The 21,510-nt window shown below is 41.1% G+C and overlaps 1 protein-coding gene across 4 annotated transcripts in view; it reads right to left on the bottom strand.

The window, feature by feature from the left end:
• The window catches only part of PCSK5 (proprotein convertase subtilisin/kexin type 5), a 440,201-nt gene that overhangs the window by 136,516 nt on the left and 282,175 nt on the right, over positions 1–21,510 (bottom strand). For all 4 annotated transcript variants that reach the window (XM_084770008.1, XM_084770009.1, XM_084770010.1 and 1 more), the window contains exons 14-20: positions 18,881–19,024; positions 15,116–15,218; positions 10,463–10,656; positions 7,001–7,085; positions 2,525–2,622; positions 1,978–2,107; positions 1,508–1,623 (exon numbers count right to left, since the gene is read on the bottom strand). In XM_084770008.1, the coding sequence (XP_084626134.1) occupies positions 1,508–1,623; positions 1,978–2,107; positions 2,525–2,622; positions 7,001–7,085; positions 10,463–10,656; positions 15,116–15,218; positions 18,881–19,024 (870 nt within the window). The remainder of the gene's footprint in view (positions 1–1,507; positions 1,624–1,977; positions 2,108–2,524; positions 2,623–7,000; positions 7,086–10,462; positions 10,657–15,115; positions 15,219–18,880; positions 19,025–21,510) is intronic.

Genomic DNA, 21,510 nt, shown 5'->3' with positions numbered 1-21,510 from the left:
AAGTTTAGGTACAATGTTTAGGGTCCCCTCAACATGAATTATATAGGAAAAAAAAAAACTAATGTTGGTATCGGAATAGTTGAAATGCGGAGCCAGAGAGTCCAAGGAAGTAAGAGAAACTGGCATTTTCCAAGCTGGTAGAGGAAATATGGTCCCTTAAACTGGGCTGCAAATTAGAAACACTTAAAAGTTGCGAAAACCATCCATGTCATACTATACCTTGCACAATTCAGTCAGAGCCTCTGGAGATTGTGTGGGTCCTAGAATTTGGATAAAAACCAGTAATGGCAAGAAACACAGATTGGCCCAACACTTGAAAGTCTCAGGTCGTAGGTTTGGCATTTCACTTCTTACCAGCACATGTCAGGTGTTCCTACTGGAAGACTGAAATATTAATTCCTAGCCCTATATGCTTCATGAACACTCTTATACCATTTGATTAGGACTCTAATTCAAAATAAAAAAAAATTCCAAGTAATTGGAGAGTGGCAAGTATTAGGAACATCTGCATGAGTAAATACTATGCTATTATTAACATGAAGCTGTCCGAGAATTCTTAAAACATAGGACTCATGAGGATATTTGTGCAAAATGCTTAGTGATCAAGGCAGGGGGTGTATAGAGCTCAAAAAAGTCTGGAAAAAGTCCCCATGACAACAAAACTGGAAAGAAACAATTCAAAAGCAACCAACCAGAAAAGGCCACGTGTTATATGACTATAAGATGTTTTGCAACAAAGAAAAACTCTATGGAGACAGTATATATATATATATATATACTGTATATATATATATACACAGTATATATATATATATACACACACACACACATATATATATATATATATCAGGGATTCCAGTCACTGGGGGAAGACGGGATGATGAATGGCATTTTTAGGGTAGCGAAACCATCTTGTATGATGTGATAATGGAACATGCATGTCATGTATGCTTGCTCACACACAATAAATGTGTAGTGTTAGGACATATACTAATGTAGGCTATGGACTTGGATGATAATGATGAGTCATTGTGGGCTCATGAGCTGTGGAAAATGTAGCATTGTGGTATGGGCTGTCGATAGTGCAGAAGGCTAGGCATGTATATAGGTTTGTAGCGTATGCTCAGTTTTTCTATGAAGGGAAAGCTGCTCTGAAAAATACTGTTTATTAATTAAAGCCATTAACTGGAACCATCTTGGGACTGCAGGTGACTTATTTCTTCTCATACTTAAAAAAAAATTAAAAAAGAAAAAAAGAAAGAGAAACCAAATGGGATGTGGTGGTACATGCTTACAGCAGTAGACAGTGAGTTTGAGTCCAGCCTGAGCTACCAGCAAGATTCTGTAGTTAAACAACGATAACAAGATAACACGAAGCAACATGACCCATTAAGGGTGTAAATTCAGAGTGAGTGAATGTCAACACGATACCGAGCGTATCCTATTTGGAAACACATTAGGCTGTAAAGTGGAAAGACCACAGATCCAATCACATAGCTGTACTCACCATCCTTGCAGATGGCTCCCATTTGACATGTTCCCAAGTCTAAAAGGTATCCACTGGGGCAGCTGGAGCAGTTCTTGAATCCTGGGCCATTGCATGTCAAACAGCTGGTATCACATCTATGGGCAGAACGCATAGTTACTGAATCTCTTACCCATCCGCGAGAGGGAAGGTATAGTCACCATCAATGTCTCAAAAAACAAAACAAAACAAAACAATTGAGGAAGACACTCGATGTTGACCTCTAGTCTCCAGGCACCTACTACAAACATGCACACACAGAAATCTTTAAGGTGGTCCTGAAGCATTAAAAAATTTAACTAACATGAACCAATTCTGCAGGTCAGTGTCCAAAGACAAGTGACCGAACAGTACTTTATCATTAAACATCCTAGGTTTTCTCATTGTTTAGGAAGGTGGGTCCTACAAGGAACACAGGTATGAAGTGCTAGGGTCAGAGCAGCTGGACTTACCTCTTGCAGGATTTATATCCATTCTCTGAAGAGTGGTCCAAATAATGGCTCACACTGCAGCTCTGCACACACCTTCCCTCTTCCATGACATAAGCCTCGGTGCAGTTAATGCACCCATCTGCTCCGGCCCCTACAGTGCAAGGTACATGCAAGAGATAGGAAATAAGGGAAGTCTCAGGAAAGGCTCAAGTGCAGAACCCTGTAGCAGGCTGAGAAAGCCACGCCCATCTGCTGCCATCTTAAGTCATAACTTTGCCATCTCTCTTACTTTCCTTCAGTGGGACTGGGAGGGGACTCCCGTGTTTTTTTTTTTTTTTAACTGAATCCATTTGCCAAGAATGTCTGTCCTTCTGAGAAAGGGATGCCACTCCAGTTTCTCAGTGAGGACGAGGTGCTAACGACAGGTTTTCGGTGACAACTGGTGAAGAAATGTGGCCCTACACACTTACTTGAAACGTACTGACTGCTGCATGAAAATGGCTAGAGCCAAATAAAACCAACACCACAGGCAGGAGGGGAAGGGGCAGAAGGTAGTAGAAGAAGGTACCAGTGCAGGTGGCACAGAAACGGTGGCAGGGCTGGCAATCGTGACCATTGAAGAACTGTCCATCGTCGCAGGTGACAGAACAGTGCGATCCCTGAAGGCTGGGAGACACATGAACAAGCTATAAGCGGATGGATGGCTGTCAAGGTGGCAACGATACACTGACTCCACATGTAACAGAAACAGTTCCCTCGGAGAGCAAAGCTTTGGTAAGGCTGCAAGACAAGGAACCTGGCCCTAGACCTTTTTTGGTACTCATAATAAGAACTGCAGCGCTTGTAAGTGCTGCTAAGCCTATGGGGCATATCTCCTGAATCTGTCATCCAGTCCGGCATACTTAAACCTTACTCAACGCCTAACAGAGTCTTAAAAAGTATTGGCAAGGGGCTAGAAAGATGGCTCAGTGGTAACGAGCACTCACTACTCTGGCAGAGGACCTGGTTTGGGTTCCCAGCACCCACAAAACTGTTCACCACCTTCTGTTACCCCAGTTCCATAGGATCTGATGCCTTCTTCTAGCCTCTGTGGCTATTATGTACATGTGGTATCTATATACATGCAGGCAAAACACTCAAACACATTAAAAAAAAACTCCAATGAAACAATTCTATGGTTGTAAATATCCTACTATATCTTTGTTACTTTTGTTGTTGTTGTTCTGGTTTGGCTTTTGTTTTTTTCAAGACAGAGTTTCTCTGTATAGCCCTGGCTGTACTGGAACTTGATTTGTAGTCCAGGCTAGCCCTGAAGTCACACAGTTCTGCCTGCCTCTGCCTCTCACGTACTAGGATTAAAGGTGTGCGCCACCAGGCTAGAGACTTGTTTTTATCAGGTAGTTGTTAGCAAACTGATGGGGGTTCTGGGATAGAACTCAGGTCCTCAGGAGGAGAAGTGAGTATTCTTAAGCATGGAGCCCTCTCTCCAGCTTCTTTGCTTTTTTTTTTTTTTACTAGCTTATTCATTTAAGCTACTCTAATGAGTAATTAAGTGAAATGCAACTCTGTAAACATCATGCCTCTTCTTTGTTAAATAATTTAAAAAAGTTTTTCTCTGGATGCGTTTCTACGATAGTAAGTGGCTTATTGAAATTTCTACTTCTCTAGCTACCACTATGGGACATATCTGAGTTTCTAAAGTAAAAAATGAGAATGTAAAAAAAATTCATTCAAATTTCTGTTAGCTATGACATTTCTCATACACACAGCTTAATTGATTGATAAACTAATTAGTTTTTGGGACAGGCTCTTATGTTACCTACCATGGCTTTGAACTCACTAGCTATGTAACTGAGGATGACTTTCTGGCTTCCATATCCCACATACTAAGATTACTGGTGCACATCACCATGCCAAGCTTAAAGCTTTATTCTTTTTAAAAAATATCTTATTAATTTATTCATATTACATCAAAATTGTTAGCCCATCCCTTGTATCCTCCCATTCTTCCCTCCCTCCCATTTTCCCCTTACTCCCCTCCCCTATGACTGTGCCTGAGGGGGACCTCCTCCCCTTATATATGCTCATAGGGTATTAAGTCCCTTCTTGGTAACCTGCTATCCTTTCTCTGAGTGCCACCATCTTAAACTTAAAAATATACACAGAATTTATATTATTTCATATAAAATGTTACTGAATGGCAACGGGAAGAGAGGGAGTGCAATCTTGTTATCAAACGGATTATACTGGAACATGATGAAATGGTTTCTACTTTCTTAGGCTCTGTACTGATCCAACGTGATCCTAGCTCACTGCTTTGTATATGGGTCATATTAAAGTTGAAAACTGAAACTTACTTTGCCCTCTTTTCATTCAAGAGACTGGGAAAGTACAAAAATAAAGATTCATAAATACTCCTGTTAGCATTTCAATTAATTTTCTCCCTGGTATTTAGGCAAGAATATTTCCTCCTATTTGTTCTTCGCCACTATTTTAAAATTCACAGGCCTTCTGAGGCCAAACAGTCAGTCCAGAAGCACCTAGGAAGGAGCCTCAACATGATGAAGGACAGCTTCCCCCAAAGTATGTGTCATACTTGGAGCTTGCTGGCCTGCTGCCAACAAAGACCTCTCTCCCTTCCTCTAGCTCTAGGAAAAGCCTAGTGCAACAAGAGAAGCTATTTTCTCTTGATGACATAAGGACCACTCCAAAAATGTACCACAGCCTTAGAAAAGATGCTGTCACTCTCTAAGAAAGGACAGGTGTTCTGAGGTTTGGCTTCCCTTCAGTGTGAGACAGAGGCTGCACTGTGCGGGAATGGATGAAGGAAGCGGAGGGCACAGAGAGCAGTTGCTGAACTCTGAAGCTGTTGGCTGCTCCCCAAACATACTCATCCCTCATCCCGAGGCTCACCAGCCCAGCTCAGGACTGCCTCCTTTCCTTCTTGCTTAAATAGCTAGGTCAGGCCTATGTTAGCCACTTAGCTACCGAGTCCCTGAGATGAGGTAGTGTTGAGAAGAAACTGAGTTTCTAATTTTTATTCCATTTTAATTAATTTATGTCTATAATTGAAAAAAAATACTAGATTCAGTTATTGGCAAACTTCTCAGCACATTTGGAGTAGAATGGCTTTATAAAATTTGCTCTCTCAACTAGGTTAAAACATCTTAATATAGGTATTTCTCATAAAAATTATTATCAAGTCTTGAGACATAGGTTAAGACCATAAATACCACATTTCAAAGACCTAATAAAACAATAAAGAATGTAAAGTAACTCACTAATAGTTTTATGTTGACCACATATTATAATGATATATTTTGAATATATTGGGCTAAGTAAAATATTTTATTAAAATCATTTCCCTTATAGCTTTTTTTATACCACTTTTAATATGGCTACTGGTTCATTTAAAATTACACACATGGCTCCCATATTTCTGCTGTGTGTTCTCCTTTAACTTGCTCCATAAAATGTTCTCTAAGAAATAAAGAAATAAGCTCAGCAGTCTTTTATTTCCCATGGACTAATTATGTGCCAGATCCAAGCAGTTCATAAATGTTAGCAGACTATCATGGTTCAGCAGGGTGGGTCTTGTCCTCACCACTCTGTAACAAGAATAATGGATGACGACAGTGGCTAAGCGACTCTCCCACAACCACAACTGAAAACCAGCGGAAGGGGACTTCCACCTCACCATTTCATTGTTCCTTTAAGATGAATTAAGTGCAGGCAGGAGAGATGGCTCAGTGGTTACTGGCACTGGCTTCTCCTCTAGAGGACCCTGATTTGATTCTCAGAACCCAGATGAAAGCTCACAACCATCTATCACTCAGGCTCAGGGGAATCTAGTGTCCGCTTCTGATCTCCGTGGGCATCAGTCACATACATGGTGAACAGATATACACACAGGGAAAGCATGCATACGCAGAAAATTTAAAAAACGCACTCTAGAAAACAAAGAACAATGACACTTATAATCAATAAGTGTAAATAATGGCCCAATACTGACCAGCGCCAAGGACACCTGCCTGCCGACTGACTACACTTTGCTACTTCACTTTGGATGAAAGATGGAAAGAATGAAATGTCACTACCTAATGTCATGTCACTACCTAAAAGGAATGCCCTCTACAACTCTATACAAAGCCAGAGCCCTGCATGCGACTTGTCACAGAAGCATTTGACCTCTTCGCCAGGAAAGAGGCTCCACGTTCATTTGTGCTGCATACTTCTATCTTAGAGTCTACCAAATATCAGCTCTGGCAAGGAACAAGCCATCAATCTGAGGAAAAACATCTCCTGGTGTTAGCTCTATGTGCATACCTCAGTCTAATGGAGCTGGACCTGAAGTACTTAAGATAAGCAAATGACTGGTTTGTATAGGGAAAAATAAAGATAAGGGAATAACTTTCCACCATTGAGAATTTAATCAGGCGGATTAAACAGCATTTACAGGCACTGTCTGTCCAGTCATTTTCCACTAGCACAGTGCAGGTCAAAGTGTATAAAGAACGCTTCTAAAATGGTCATTTTTACTTATATCTGAATCATTTTTCTTTTTAAAAATCACTTTAATTTTTTTTATAGATTTCTTTGTGTGTGTGTGTGTGTGTGTGTGTGTGTGTGTGTGTGTGTGTGTGTGTGTGTGTGTGTTTGAGTGTTTTGTCTGTGGAGGTCACAGGAGGGCACTAGATCTCTCAGAACTGGAGCTATACATAAGTTGTGAGCCACCACATGGGTGCTGGGGATTGGTCCCCAGGTCCGCTGCAAGAACAGCAAGTGCTTTTAAATGGTGGAAGCATCTCTCCACCCACTGAATCATCTTCTTTATAGGGAATCTCTCTTTGGATTCTAATCCTGCCTTAGCCACATCTAATTGTAGAGATCATGCAAATAACAGGGCAGTGCCTCAGTTTGAGTCACACCAAGGGCAGACGCAAGAGAGCTGTTTGTTCACACGTTGACGCTTATATCTTCCACTCCGCTTGCTCTGCAAATCTCCCTGGATGAGAGCATCTCTCGCAGGATTTCACTCTCTTACCTTAGCCCGCCCTTGCACTCTGTGCAGTTGTGAAATCCAGTGCATGCCTTACAGTTCTCACTGCATTTCCCACAAATATTTTTCTCTGTTAAGGAAAAAATAAAGAGAGAGAGAGAGAGAGAGAGAGAGAGAGAGAGAGAGAGAGAGAGAGAGAGAGAGAGAGAGAGAAAGAAGAAACACAGTCATACACCAGTTAACTAGATTCCGTAAAAGAATGGTGATGTTACAGTGTTCGCTAATGTGCTTTGCAGGGCTCACAGGCTCATCTGGAAAGTTGCATTGAAAAATTCCGGGTGTTGATTGTGTGAACTGTTATGCCAGGAAGCACCACACACCTGCTTGGCACAATGCAGACAGACTACAGAAACTTAAAAAAAAAAAGGCTTATAGTTTTTACTACTTTCATCTCTCTTTCCAAAGCAGGGTCTTCTAACTTCTAAAACAGGAGATTGCACTCATGATGCCAGGACGATACTGCTAAGCAAGCACTGACGGGAATGCTGTACATACGGGTGCTGGGCCTGCATGCCTGAAGTTTTTAGGACCCTCTGATGAGCTGTGGCAGAAAAGGGAAAGGAGACTGAAGATTGCAAGGTAAAGCATCTTGTGCTGGACAGCTGCTGTGCAATGGATGTAAAAATGATTATGTTCCAACAACATCTGTATTCTGTAGAAGTGTATTAGTTTGAATGGATATTCCATAAGCTTTCCTATTCAATAATGTATCCAAATTCACACTGCAAAAACACAGTGAAACATGATGGCTCTATCATGAAAAGTAGAGTGGTTTGGCATAGTAATTAACAAAGGCCTTTTACCGTGGTCAAATTTTTGCTGGAAACTGAGTACCTGCTCTGATATGCCTGTGGGTAATAAGAACACATGTAGACATGGGAGCAAATTACGTTATAGGCTTCTCTTCTCTCTGATCTTTAAGTGTTGATGTTGATCAAAGTTCCATGGAGATGGATTTCTAGATGGAACTACTGGGAATTTTTCATCTTTCAACAAGAAATGCAAAGCCCTCACTACTGTTCTAGCAGCCACACACTGCGGCCCTCAGTCTGACATTAAGAAAACAGGTTCTGGCCTTGGACCCGAAGTCACGGGCCCTGGATTTGCATTCTGCTTTCAGCTCTTCTAGTGGGCAAGATCAGTGTCTCTAGGCTCTGATCTCTTGAGTGAAGATTAGATGGAACTCTACCTCTTAGCTTATCTTGGCAACTTAATGGCGTTATTCAAGGGGAAAAGATCAACTATAAACCACCGTGAATGTGTTCGCAGTAACTATTAGTAGCCACTGTGCTATACGTAAATGAGCTCCCTAGAGGGAGAAGCCATAAAAAGGGTAAGAGGAGAGACACATTGACCGGTGGGCCAGGGCTATATGGTAAGTGGAGTAACAGAACAGCTCCTCAGGCATCTACTCCCTGGTTATTTAAAAAGGAGCAGGCTGCTGGGTGCTCAGCCATGGAGCAAGGCTCCCTAACAGATACTCATGACACTTCTTATCTTCTAAATGGTCCTTCCCCTAGCAAGGTGAAAGTCAAGTTTCAAATTTTGAGGGAAATAAGAACTTCCGCAGAATTCATCTTTATTACTCCAAAGGGTGGAATGAGGTTCTGATCTACTACAGAAATGCCTACTTTTGAATAAAGAGGTCCAACTCTTTAAAAAATTATTTATTTACTTATTTAGTGTGTGTGTGCGTGTGTGTGTGTGTGTGTGTGTGTGTGTGTGTGTGTGTGTGTGTATCAGAGAGAAGGGGGTGAGTACAGGCAGGCGCACACATGGAGGTCAAGGATAGTCTTTGAAAGTCCAATTGCATTCCACTCTGAGTCTGGGCACTGAGCTCAGGTTTGCGTGGCAAGCCTTTGCCTGCTGACCCATCTTGCAGCCCAAGAATTCCAATTAAAAAAAAATTTAATTAATTTATTCAGATTATATCTCAATTGTTACCCCATCACTTGCATCCTCCTGTTCCCCCTCCCTCCCGCTTTCACCCTCCTCCCCTCCCCCTAGGTCTCTGACCGAGGGGGACCTCCTCCCCCACTATATGGTCCTAGGCGATCAAGTCTCATCTTGGTAGCCTGCTTCTTAAGAGGCAAGCTTTCTTGTCTGGTCTTTAAAGAGATAACTTCTCAGGTTGTGCATTGGCATGACATTTCATGCGGTCATAGACTATGGTGTGAGACAAATTATCTAGAGCTAATAAATGAAGTCAAAGATACACAAATCCCTGGGAGGGCTGTGCTGAAGCGCTGACTGACCAAAGACTAGTTAGTTACGTTGTGTCTTGCCTATTTGTTAATTACATCAATAAGGGCCAGTCTCTGGGATTCCCACACCTACCAGTATTGCCATGTCTAACTTGGTTTCATCTCTAACTCAACAAAAGGACTTTTCTTTTTTCCTATCCCCGTTTTCTCTTTCTTCCTTCCTTCCCTATTATCTTTCTTTCAAATAATGTATCTATCTCTGTGTTGGTACATGCATGGAATGCAGGTATCCTCAAAGGCCAGAAAAGGATGCTGGATCCCCAGACATTGGGCCTACATTTGGTTGTGAGCTGTTGGGAATGTCACTCAGGTCCGCTGGAGGACCTTACCTTCTTACCCACAACCTTAACCACTGAACCATCTCACCAGCTTCATAAAAAGATTTTTTTCCCCTTTCCTAGGGCACTACAGTGCTTGGTCATTTACAATCCAGCCTCCTCTTGCTTGTTTCATTAATTCCGATGTTAGAGAATTTGCTCACTACTGAGTAAACTGTCTCTCTGACACATGGTTATTTTGCATTTATAGGACAGTCACATTTTTGAATCTTTCCAGAATCCTGCTTAGTTGATGGGCAGAAGTGAACAGGTCTCACTGCCATCTTCCCTGTCATGTTCACCCACAGCTGGCTCCTGGAAACTTGGGTTTTTGGGAGTGTTCCCATCTCTCTGATGAGATTCTCTAACACTGTGAAAACTACACACACAGCATGGTTTATGGTATGTGCCAGGAAGGTAGCGTCTACCTGAGCAGTTCCAGGTAATAACTGCAGACATGGTGTCTCTCCTGCAGTTCCCTTGCCATTAGTATTTCATGCATGCTATCACAAACCATTGCTGGGGAACTCAAGACATTTTGAGTGGCCACTCTGGGAAGCATGGCCCCAGATGCCTCTAGACTTCCCTGTTTCCCATTGCTGACTCGAATTTTCATACCCCTGCTTTAGTAAATCTCAGCTGCAATTATATGTGCAGTGTTGTGAGCCCACTAGCAAATCCTTGGGGTGGGAGGGATTGTGAGGGTCCTTTGCTACAGGTAGTGACAGGCACCTCTACACAAGCCTTTTGAGGTATCTCTTTAATGAGCTGGCTAGGTTCTGTTTGGCTCAGATTTCATACACGGAGTTACTCAAATGAAAACCTGTCTCTTAAAAAAAAACCCCAAATATTTGAAAACAACTCACTGATATCCTGGTATGACCCATCAGGGCACTGGGTAACACAGCTGCTGGTTTCTTCATTCAGGAAGTAGCCGTATTTACAGGACAGGCACTGATCACCATGGCTGCCGAAGCAGGAGTCACAGTTGGGTGCACACTTCCGGCACCTTTTCTTGTCAGCATGGTAGTGGCCAGGAGGGCAGCTGGAGACACAGATTCTGCATTGTGGGATGGAAAGAGAAATGGTTACTTGTCAACACTCAGACCTCAGGATTCTTGCAGAAAAGCTGACAGCCACTTGTGGCCTTAAAGTTAGTTTTCAACTGGGATGCCAACACAGAACCAAAAGGACCACATTTGTCTGGTAAAGCTTCCTCCTGTGCAGGAAGTTGGAGAAGCATCACGTACAGCGCTACAAAGTAAACAGGTATTTCATATTCTACAATCTTCTAGTTAAGTTCCAGTTCTAAAAAAGAAATGATAATTGGATTTTGAATCTCAAGAGCTAGCTTGGGGTGTTGATTCTGAAGGAAAACAAACATGGGCCATAAAGGTCATTAAAATAAGAGGTTCCTTGCACTTCTATGTGTAATTTGTCATATAGTTTGTGTATATATGTGGTGTGTTCTTAGCTAAATGATTATATATATCATATATGTGTACACATATACAAAATTATTCACACACACACATATACAGATATATATGCTCATCAGAAACATTCTTTTTCTTTAAAAAATTTGTTTGTTTTTTTCAAGACAGAGTTTCTCTGTGTAGTCCTAGCTGTCCTAGAATTCACTCTATAGACTAGGCTGGCCCTGAATTCAGAGATCTGCCTGCCTCTGCTTCTTGAGTGCTGGGATTAAAGGTGTGCACCAGCACCACACAACTGAAACTTTCTGTTAAAAAAAGCCAACTTCCTTAATGTCCTATAATAGAAAACAGGGTTTTATTTATTTCTTTAAATATTTTTTGAGCACCAATTAAACATCAGGTATTTGGATTAGTGTGACAGATAACACCAGCACCGAGTCAGTGGAGATTTTTAAGTTCTAGTATGCATTTCAACAGGAATTTGGGCTTGGCTGTGTCCATTTCTGTGCCTGAACACTGGTCCTAGAAGACAGTTTTGACTGAAAGAGGACAGAGAAGTTGGGCTGGGAAGCCAAGGACATGGGTTGGTTGGATGGGCTTTGTGTGGGCCAGCACAGCTTGTAGCTTGAATCCACGGGGACATATTTATATAGCTAGACAGAAGCCAGGGGCTAAGAGGCACAGGCTCTATCTCAGTGTCTAAAGTGAAAGAGTAAGAACAGAGACCAGCATGAACAGTCTGGCATTCTGGAGAATGTGAGAAGGAAGCATATGTCTGGCCCAGACACTTGCATGTCCAGGAAAGAACAAACACAACCAGTGCATCAAATACTAATGGGCTCAATAAAAAGGACACATAACTTCAGACAGGATGATTAAGTTCAACAGATATATTGTGCATCATGGTGGCTAGAGTTAATAGCAACATAATATATACTTGAAAGCTGCTTTAAAAAGTCAATCGACAATATTCTCACTACAAAAACAATAAATATGTTTGAGAATATAGATATTAAGCAGGTTGAGTCATTCTACAATGTACAGCACTCAACACCATGTGGTAGTCATACATATGTGTAATTTTTACTTGCTAATTGTGAAAATAAGAACTATAGAAGACTAGCATTGGTAACTGCATAGCTGGACCCACCTCATCATGCCTCCAAAGGTACGAAGGCATTCAAAGTTACATGGCATGCATCATGCATTAACCTGGCTTGATTTGGAATCGCCTAGGAGACACTCTTGCTGATATTCCCAGAGACTGAAGACCCACCCTAAATATGGACAGCACTATGCCACGGACTTGGGTCCCAGAAAAGGAGTAAGGAAGCTGAGCACCCACACTGCTCTGAGTCCGGGACTGAACATGGCTAGCTGCCGCATGCTCTCACCAGAGTGCCTAGAGCACCATGAAGAACTGTATCTCCTCAGAGTTAATGTGAGTCAAAATAAACCACTCTTTAATTTGTTATTCACAGGGAATTTTTTTGTCCCAGCTAGAGAAAAGCAACTAACCTCACCACGTAGTATACAGGACTATAAGAGAGAAATATGGAGGCATTTGAGCATTTGGAACTTCAGGCTACAGAAGCACTGAAATGCTCCAAGGAGGGCTTACGGGGCCACTCCCATCGGCAGGCCAGAATGCCCTCAGAATGCAGGCGACAGAGGCTGGGTCCTGAGCTGTCAGAGAGGACTATGGACTCTCTGGTGACATATGCTTTACATTACATTCTGCCCATGTACTGAACACTGACGTGAGGCTCAATTTAAAAGCTGTAGCTGTTTGGTGGAGAAAATTGTAACTTGCTCTTACAGTGTAATGTCTACACTGTGATATGGTCTACATTGCTTACTACTCTTAGTCAGGTCTACATTGAGAGACAGATGTAAAAAGATGTGAAAAATGGGCCTGGGTACAGAAAGCAGAGGAAGAGAGTTTAAAACCATCACTAAGGACAGAGGTGTAATTGCTTGAGAGGCCTCTGTCCTGAAAGAGAAACCTTACATTCCTTTCTGGAGTGACATGAAAGGTGCATTAGGGAAAGACCCCATTCTTATTTGTAAAAAATGCAAATGCAGTTGAAAGAAGGGAGACTGAACTTGGAGTGCTGTGGACATGATGCCCTGCTGAAAACAGCTTAGAGAATTGTTTCTATCTATGTTTAACTGCCAAGGTACAGAGGCCACTATAACTGTTTTCAAATTATATTTCAAACTCACAGTACAACTTGATAGCATCCTTCACAGTGTTGAGGTTTTTTTGAGGGGGGAGGGGAAAAGCTTTACCATGTCATGAAGGCTTGTATCAAGGTTGCAGAGAGCCACTAAGAGACAGTCAGTGTGAGGCAATGCCAGAGTCTCTGCGAGGAGGTTCTGAGAAGCACTGTGTGAAACTGAGAAAGTGAGGCCTAAGCTGCATTGGAGACCTTAGGATGTGGGTGATGCCCATCAAAGAAATCTGTAGGCAATGAATGGATCCAGGCTAAGAGATGGGAAACTTGTATCGCAGGTGGCAATGTATCACAAGTAGAGGGGTTGGCATCGCCAAGGCTATTGGAGCTCAGCCTGTGCCAAGGGACCCAGACACCAGACAGAGCTGCAAGGTTTGATATTTGTTCCACTGGGTTTTGATTTTGCTTTGGTCTGATCTTTCTTTGCTGCACCCCAATTCTCCCATTTGAAATAGCGTGTACATTCTATGGCATCATATGTTGGAAGTATGGTATCTGGGTTATTTTAATTTTAAGATCTTATTTTTTCTATATACCTTTATGTTATTACATGTAAGTAGAAAAATTACATACAGTAAGAAGAACCACGAAACAATCAGGATCATATGAATGTTACATTCAAGGTGTTTTGGCTAATTGCATTTGGCAACCTTGTAGAAAACATCTTTTCTATCTTGGTGAGTCTAAAATTCTGAATGAGAATCAACATCTATCATATCTCATCTCTGTCAACTCAAAACCTCTATCTAGACTTAAAAACATCTTAAGCCCTAAACAGCTAAGGTTAATTGTAAGACTAAACTATCTGGTCCTCAACCGCATCAGAGACTTGAGAAGGAATGAAAGTTAATTACTTGAGTGAAGCAGAAGTGCAGGTTAGCAGCTTCCAAAATGAGAAGGAAAAGAAAAAAAATGACAGAGACAGTTTGCTGCCTGAATGGTCACCCAAAACTCTCTGTAATGTTGGAGCATCATCTTCAGCCTTCTAGTCCAATATAGCTGATAGACATATTTGTGAGACAGGAACTACTGAGGACTTGCTTATCCTGTCTTGGCAGAGTTTGGCTATCAACTCTGCCTGGTTGTTCTAAGAGATTACAGTTAAGAGTAAGTATGCAAAACTTACTTGAGCCCTGTTTTAGACATGTTAAGATTTTGGGACTCTTATAGATGCAAGATTCCTCCAGATATAACAATGTAATGTACTTTACATTATGAGATTGTTACAAGTCTTTGAAGATCTGAAGTGGAACAGCATTGTTTACAGTGACATGCCTTGGTGTCCAGCTGCCGAGGAGTAGACCTGGGATGGCTTGTCCTTATTGTTAACTCAGAGAGACTTTGATGACCTCTGGAAATGTCTGGGAAAGTATTCACAGGGAGGTTTAACCCATGAGGGAAGATCCACTCTGAATGTAGGCAAGATTATATAAAAAGGGAAAAGGCAAAAGCTACCTGAACACCAGCACTCAGGACTCTGTTTTTTCCCTTTGGGCCCAATGTGACAAGCTCCCCTTTGACCCAGCCACCATGCTCTGTATGCCAAGATGGACTGCATCTCCTCACACTGTGAATTAAAACAACCCTTTTCTTCCTTAGGTTGCTCTGGTCAGATGCTTTGTCACCGTGATGAGAAAAGTAACTTAAAAATTTGCCAATTTTCACAGGGTTAATCAGTATGGTTTTTTACTCTTGTGAATGGCAGGACTGTCATGGACCTGAATCAGGAACATCCTTTCCCAAAGCCTGGGAGGGGAACTTGGGAATACAGTGCTGCCTATGCATACTCTTTGTGGTTGGCCCCACAAGAGTGCTGAAAGACATGAGAGCACAGCTTGTTTCTTACCTGGTGTTGTTTTTCAGCTTGTAGTAGTAGTGTAAACAATCACTGCAGTGGTCTGGTCCTGGACCATCACATCCTACCTCACTGCATTCAGGATCACAGGGACCTTTCAAGAAGTTGGAGAAAGAAAATGATCCTAGTAAGTCAATTTTATCTTGAAGTTGAAAGAGAATAAAATGTTTTAGCCACTTGCTACCATGCAGTGTTAATTTCTTTGAAATAGTCAATGTAGCTATAAGCCCAAGACTGAACTCTTGATTGAAGGCAAGACCTGAATTGCTGAAGAGTCAAGGATGTAAATTATAGGCATGGCCTGGTTTCAGAACACATATGGAGCCTTGGGACGAGGGAGTGACAATAAACATTTAAGATTTAGATGAACAGTGCTACTATAGCAAATAAGGGAAAAATGACTTGCTATACATAGCAATAAATATATGGCATTTACTGATAAATGAGAAGTTATATTGTTGACAAAAAGAAATAAAACTTTATTAGTCAGCACCTAGAGCACTGTCTTGTCTAAGATCATTAAAGCCACTGACTGCCTCTGAAACACTACGGCCATCATGAGCTATCATTGTGGCATACATACAGTACAAACTTATCAGCCTACACACAGTCTTGGCTCACAAAGCAGGCCATTCAGGCACAGGTAGATTTAACTCTGTCCTATCCAAAGGTCAGTGGGAAGCTCAATGAAAGAAATGACATATAAATTCAAAACTTCTTTAATCTTAAAGAATCCCACACTTGGGATGAAGTTTCCACACCCTCTTTTCTTTGGTATATGAGAAACAACTCATAGTAAGCAGAAACCAGCACAGACGGGCGGGCTGGGCCGTGTGACTGAGGCAGAGTGTTCAGGCAGCATGGGTAAGTCAGGGAAGCTGCCAGTTCTTTCTTCCTGATCCCCAACTATTAAGATACTTGGACTCATAATTAATTCTTAAGCCTCTTCTCACCAGAAGTACTTGTGATTTTTAAATACAAATAAATATTTTCCTGAAATATGGAAAATGTAGATGAAAGGAATAAGAAGTGCTTGAATTCTACTTGCTTTCACCAAAAGGATTTACTGCCAAACCCCTCAAGGTCTCTTTTAGTCATTATAGACCTAGGGTCTATAATTATTGAATCACACAAACATAAACTGCTAGAACTCTGGTAGAAGGACGTGGAAAAAGATGCAGTAGTTACTGATGAGAACCTGATTTTCAGAGTTACAATGGCTTTGCCCAGACTCACATGGCCTATAAAACTGGGATCAAGAACCATCCAGAGGCCTGGTCCAGATCTGTTTAGAGGAAGTAAGTCATGTATCTGAAATGTCCTCATGGTCTGAACGGAATAAGTGATTTTTAAAATGCTGACGCCTTGAAGGCATTCCTGATTAATTGCAAGAGCCATTTGACAACACTGTTTATTTCCCTTTCCCCAAGAGCCTTAAATTGATTTCCAAATTAAATTTCACAGCTAGTGCAATTTGGGACAGTTCAACCATCTACCACTGTACACCAGGGATGACTGTGTTGTGTGAGTTAAGGCAGCTGTGGGTATCACAGTCTTTGAGAGTAAATGAAACAGTTACTTGTGCCTCCAGTCAGATTGGGCTCTGGGAAAGGTTTTACACACACACACACACACACACACACACACACACACACACACACACTATAAAATAGACTAAAATAGACTTAAAATTTCACTAGATGATATTTTACAAATTTAAAAAACCCTACAAATATGTATTTGTGATATGTGCCAAAGGCATCTGTATGGCAGATTCACACTCTAAGGTCTTTCTTTTACAGTCTTAAGTTGTCCCAGATGCAGTCTGGCATTGTGAATTTCAGGATAATGGTGACATAAAATTGTCTTTGTTCTCTTACAAGTGCCAACATCAATGTTTTAGAAATGTAATAAAAAAAGAGACAAGGATGTGTTATTGTGTTCAGAATTTTAACATAACCAGACTTGAATTTGAAATTGTCAAAACTGTGATACAAAAAAGAGTAATAACTTATTTACTGTTGTGTTCCATTTATGATTTTTGGATACACTTTCTCCTGTCATAGAAGATAAAATGGTTTCTAGTTATAATATAAACAGTAACATGACAAGCTCAAAGTAAAACAAGATGAGACAAAATCTGACACAATCTAGTTCTGGTTAGCTCATTTGGTCTTAATTATCCAAGCATGCTATTGACTCCAGTATACTACCTAATTACAATAAAAGAGTCTACTGAACATTTAAGATATTCTGATCAAATGATTAAACAAATTTATCTCAGTATCAAGAGAAGAATTCATGAACTATAGGAACAAAATACTTGTTTAATAAATACATTACATTTCTATTTATAAACACTTCTCCATTAGGCAAAGCTTTGGCAAATAATGTTATATATCATATTTCAGAAGGGCAGGACGTCCCTAGAATTGGTTACCAATCCAAGAAGAGAGGTTTCTGAAATAAAAGTAAATAAACAGTTTTGGAAAATTGACTTTATAACTTATAAATTATAGAGAAGAGTGGATAACATGCTCAGATAGAAGATGAAGTGCAGTGAAGCAACCAAGTTCCTAAATACTAGTGTGTATAATGGAACAACATGGGACATTTTCCATGACCAGGGCAACAAGACCCAAGATAACTAAGTAACACAATAAGGAGAAAGCTACAGCAAGTCAAACAGTTTCAGTAAAATGGGGCACATTCTGCTTTGTATGAAATGACTGAGACAAAAACAAGCCTTCCCACAAAACTGTGTAAATTCCAATTAAGTTCAAATGGGAAACTAAAATGCAACGTTAGTCATTCAAAATCTCATACGAAGAACAGGAGGACAAAGATATCTATAAAAACTGGAAGTAGATGCTTGACAAGTATTAAAATAGATCGCTTGGGTTGAAGGTACAGTCTATGGTCACTGTGCCAGACTTCCAGTACTGGGGACGAGAGGAGAAAGGGGAGGAAAAGTTAGTCATTTTGTTTTATTTTTGTCCACTTGACATAAGTAAAGCCATCTAGCAGAGGGGACCTCAGTGGAGGAGCTGCCTATATAAAGGACATGGAAGAAGGAAGCTCGCTCTTTGCCTGCTTGCTCTTGCTCTCTTCGGCAAGTCTGTCCCTTCACTGGCATCAGAGCCTAGTTCTTTGGGATTCCATCATACACTGAAGACCAGCGGAGACTCCTGCCTCACAGACTCAACTAAAAATCCTGGGTTCTCGGCCTTTCCATTCATAGGTAGTCATTATTGGAGTAGCTGGACCACAGCCTGTGAGCCTTTCTAGTAAATCCCCCATCTCTCTTTCTCCCTACTTCCTCCTTCTCTTTCTATATGCATATACATTATTTCCATCATATATGAGTGTGTATATATGTATTTTCATTCTATAAGTTTTATTCCTTTAGAGAACCCTCACAAATAGATATGCAAAGACAGAAAACCTGTTTGTTCAAACCTGTTTAAAACAGTGTATAATTCTAAGCAATTTGTATCTCAAATTACAGATAAAATACACCATCCTATAGCCACAGAATGGGCTATCTGTGTAGACAACGCATACAGCTATTTAAATATATGTCCATACAAATATTTGGGGGAGGAAGACTATATTCCAGACTATGGGTAGATGCTGAATATAATGAGCATTATACCACATCTTTGAAGCGTTATAACATTACACTACACCAATTACACCATGTTACTCTATGTGTCAGGAACAGGACTAAGCTCTCTTAGGTTATGTCCAACCCACCTGCATAATCTTCAGCACCATAGTCATCTGTGGGGTCTTCCACTCGGCTGTAGCGAAAGCGTTCCACTTTGGGAAACTCGTTGGTTGGGGAGTATGGCTGTACAGAGGTGCCATAGAGTACCAAGGACCATTCTTTCAATTTACCTTGAGAAATAATAACAGACAGAGAGCATGAGCAGCTAATTGCTCTTAGCTACTTAGCTTCTTTTAGGCAGTCCTTCTCAACAAGAAAAAGTAACAGTGGAAGTGGGAAGGCTGATAGGAATTGTACCGATGCAAGGTGAGATGTGCACATTCCCACCATCAGCTGCGGCAAGTTTTTCCCAGTTTTAACACGCCACACATTTACTGAGCGCCCACAATAGGAAGACTGGGAAATAAGCATATGTAAGACCACTAGACCAAGGGATGAATTACAAATTATGACTACTTAAGAATATTCTAGCTGTCTGCGTTAGGCTTTGTTATCCTAGGTACCAATGTCTTACCCGAGCTTCTCAGGTGTTTTTTGATATTGTCTGTTTTAAGAAACAACAGTTCTTTGAGCCACCTAATTCCAGAATCAATATTCAATATTTGTATGCATACAACTCTAAAAATAGTGCTGACATGATAGCCACTAGATATACTTAGCTATTTAAATGTAAATGAACTAAAGTTAACTAAAAATATTCAGGTCCTCATCATGGTACTGAACCATCAATCCATGGCCACAGATAATAAACTACATCACTGCAGAACATTCTCCTAGACAGAGTGGGCGGTAGGTAACCTTTCACTCATGCTCTTGTAAGTTACCCTAATAAACTCTGTGGTTCATCAAGCCAGACCTGGGTGGAACTGTTTCTTTGTTCTATTTTATGTGCATTATCTTGGATTAAATGGATCATTCTTGGCCTTCCTGAAGGAAAAGTCACACATTACTAACCTGGGAAAAATAATCTGAATGTATTTTATTTATGTAATCTTTAAGTCAAATAATCTTTTTAAAATTAAAAAATCTTGCTTTATTAATTAATTAACTGTGAATATATGTGGGCATGCATGGAGGTGAAAGGACACCTTGTGGGAGACAATTCTTTCCTTTCATCCTGGGGGTTCTGGGGGTTGAACTCATGGAGTCAGTCTTGGTACCAATCACCAGGACCTACTGAGCTATCTTGCCAGCTCCACGTTCAATGCTTTCCAGCTGAGCCACCATAAGTCTGATGGTTCTGTGATGCCCTCAGTGTTTTAGATCTATGTGTTGAGCTAGTATAGTTGGTTTGTATGTACTTTGCTCTTGGCTACCTTTTCCCCAGCTAAAGGCAAGCTTGAGCGGCATGCTTAAGTAGTGGTGGGAGGAGAATGGCCACGGCACCTGGGTGATTTATTTGATGACCTTGAGGAGAAATCTTCCTTTCCACAGGACATCTGCCAGAATTTTAATGGTGTACACAACACAAGGATGCCAGGTCATCTCATTTCTCTATCAACTGCAAACCTTTGGATCTAAGAATTTACCTCATGAACTGTTTCAGAGTGTTGACTCAACGGTGATTATCCCTTGTCTGTGGACCACTATAAGGATATCCCAACAAGACTGTAGTTTGCAGGTCTCCCTCTCTCCCTCCCTCCCCACTCTTTTCTCTGAGACAGGGACTCTTTCCACAGACCAGGCTAGTCTTGATCTTGCTGTGATCCTGCTACTGTGGCCCCTGAGTGCTGGGATTACAGGTATATGACACACTCAGCTAAGGACTTAATATGCATTTATTGTTTCAACAGAGGGAAAAATACACAGATCTAAACTCCGTGTGGCACCAGGAACCTCTAGATTTTGGTATGATTCTACCATCCAATTTGGCTAGAGAAATTCTACACTTCCAACAGCTAGAGAAATTCCTCACCAATCACAAACAGAGAAACCTGCCATGGGACTTTGTGTGACAGAAACAAGGACTTAATTATAGACAAACACACTTACAAATGGAAAAGCCCCTCATCAAAGGTGTGACTAACCTTAAGATGAGAGAACGGGAGGAAGGATGTACCAAGACCATATGCAGTAAGATATAAAAAGAATATAACTAAATGACTGAGATTGACTACGGTTAACTTAAATGTTTAAATAGTAGTTTTCACTCAACATCTGTGAGGAGTTGGTTCTAATATCTCCAAATATGAAAATCCCTAGGTGCTCAAGTCCCTCCTAGAAAATTGGCACGGCATTTGCATAGATATCACAGATATCTCCATGTTTACTTCAAATCATCTTCGGGCTACCCATACTATCAAATAAAATATAAATAATTATCATACTATATTGCATAGGGAATTAAAAGCCAGTGCATGAGCAATGAATGCAATCTTTCCCCAAATTTTATTGATATAGGTTTGGCTGAATCCGAGGGTAGGGAACAATTGGAGCACACAGAAGTGGAGGGTCAGCTACGTAAGGAGATGCCAAATGAATCTGAGCTACTGCAGAGCCTTTAACACAGATGCCATAGGAGGCTCTGGGAAGACTCTTAACTCCCTGAGGGCAGAAGGGCTTCTATTCTCCACCCTGACTTTTGCTTGCAGCGACCGCCTACACTGAGACTGGGCTGAGAGCCCGTCAGGTGATGATAAAGAATAGAGGTCGTTCT

Source organism: Acomys minous, assembly GCF_964271855.1.
Source record: "Acomys minous genome assembly, chromosome: 2".
NCBI lineage: Eukaryota > Metazoa > Chordata > Mammalia > Rodentia > Muridae > Acomys > Acomys minous.
This window is presented reverse-complemented; position numbering and strand designations above follow the sequence as displayed.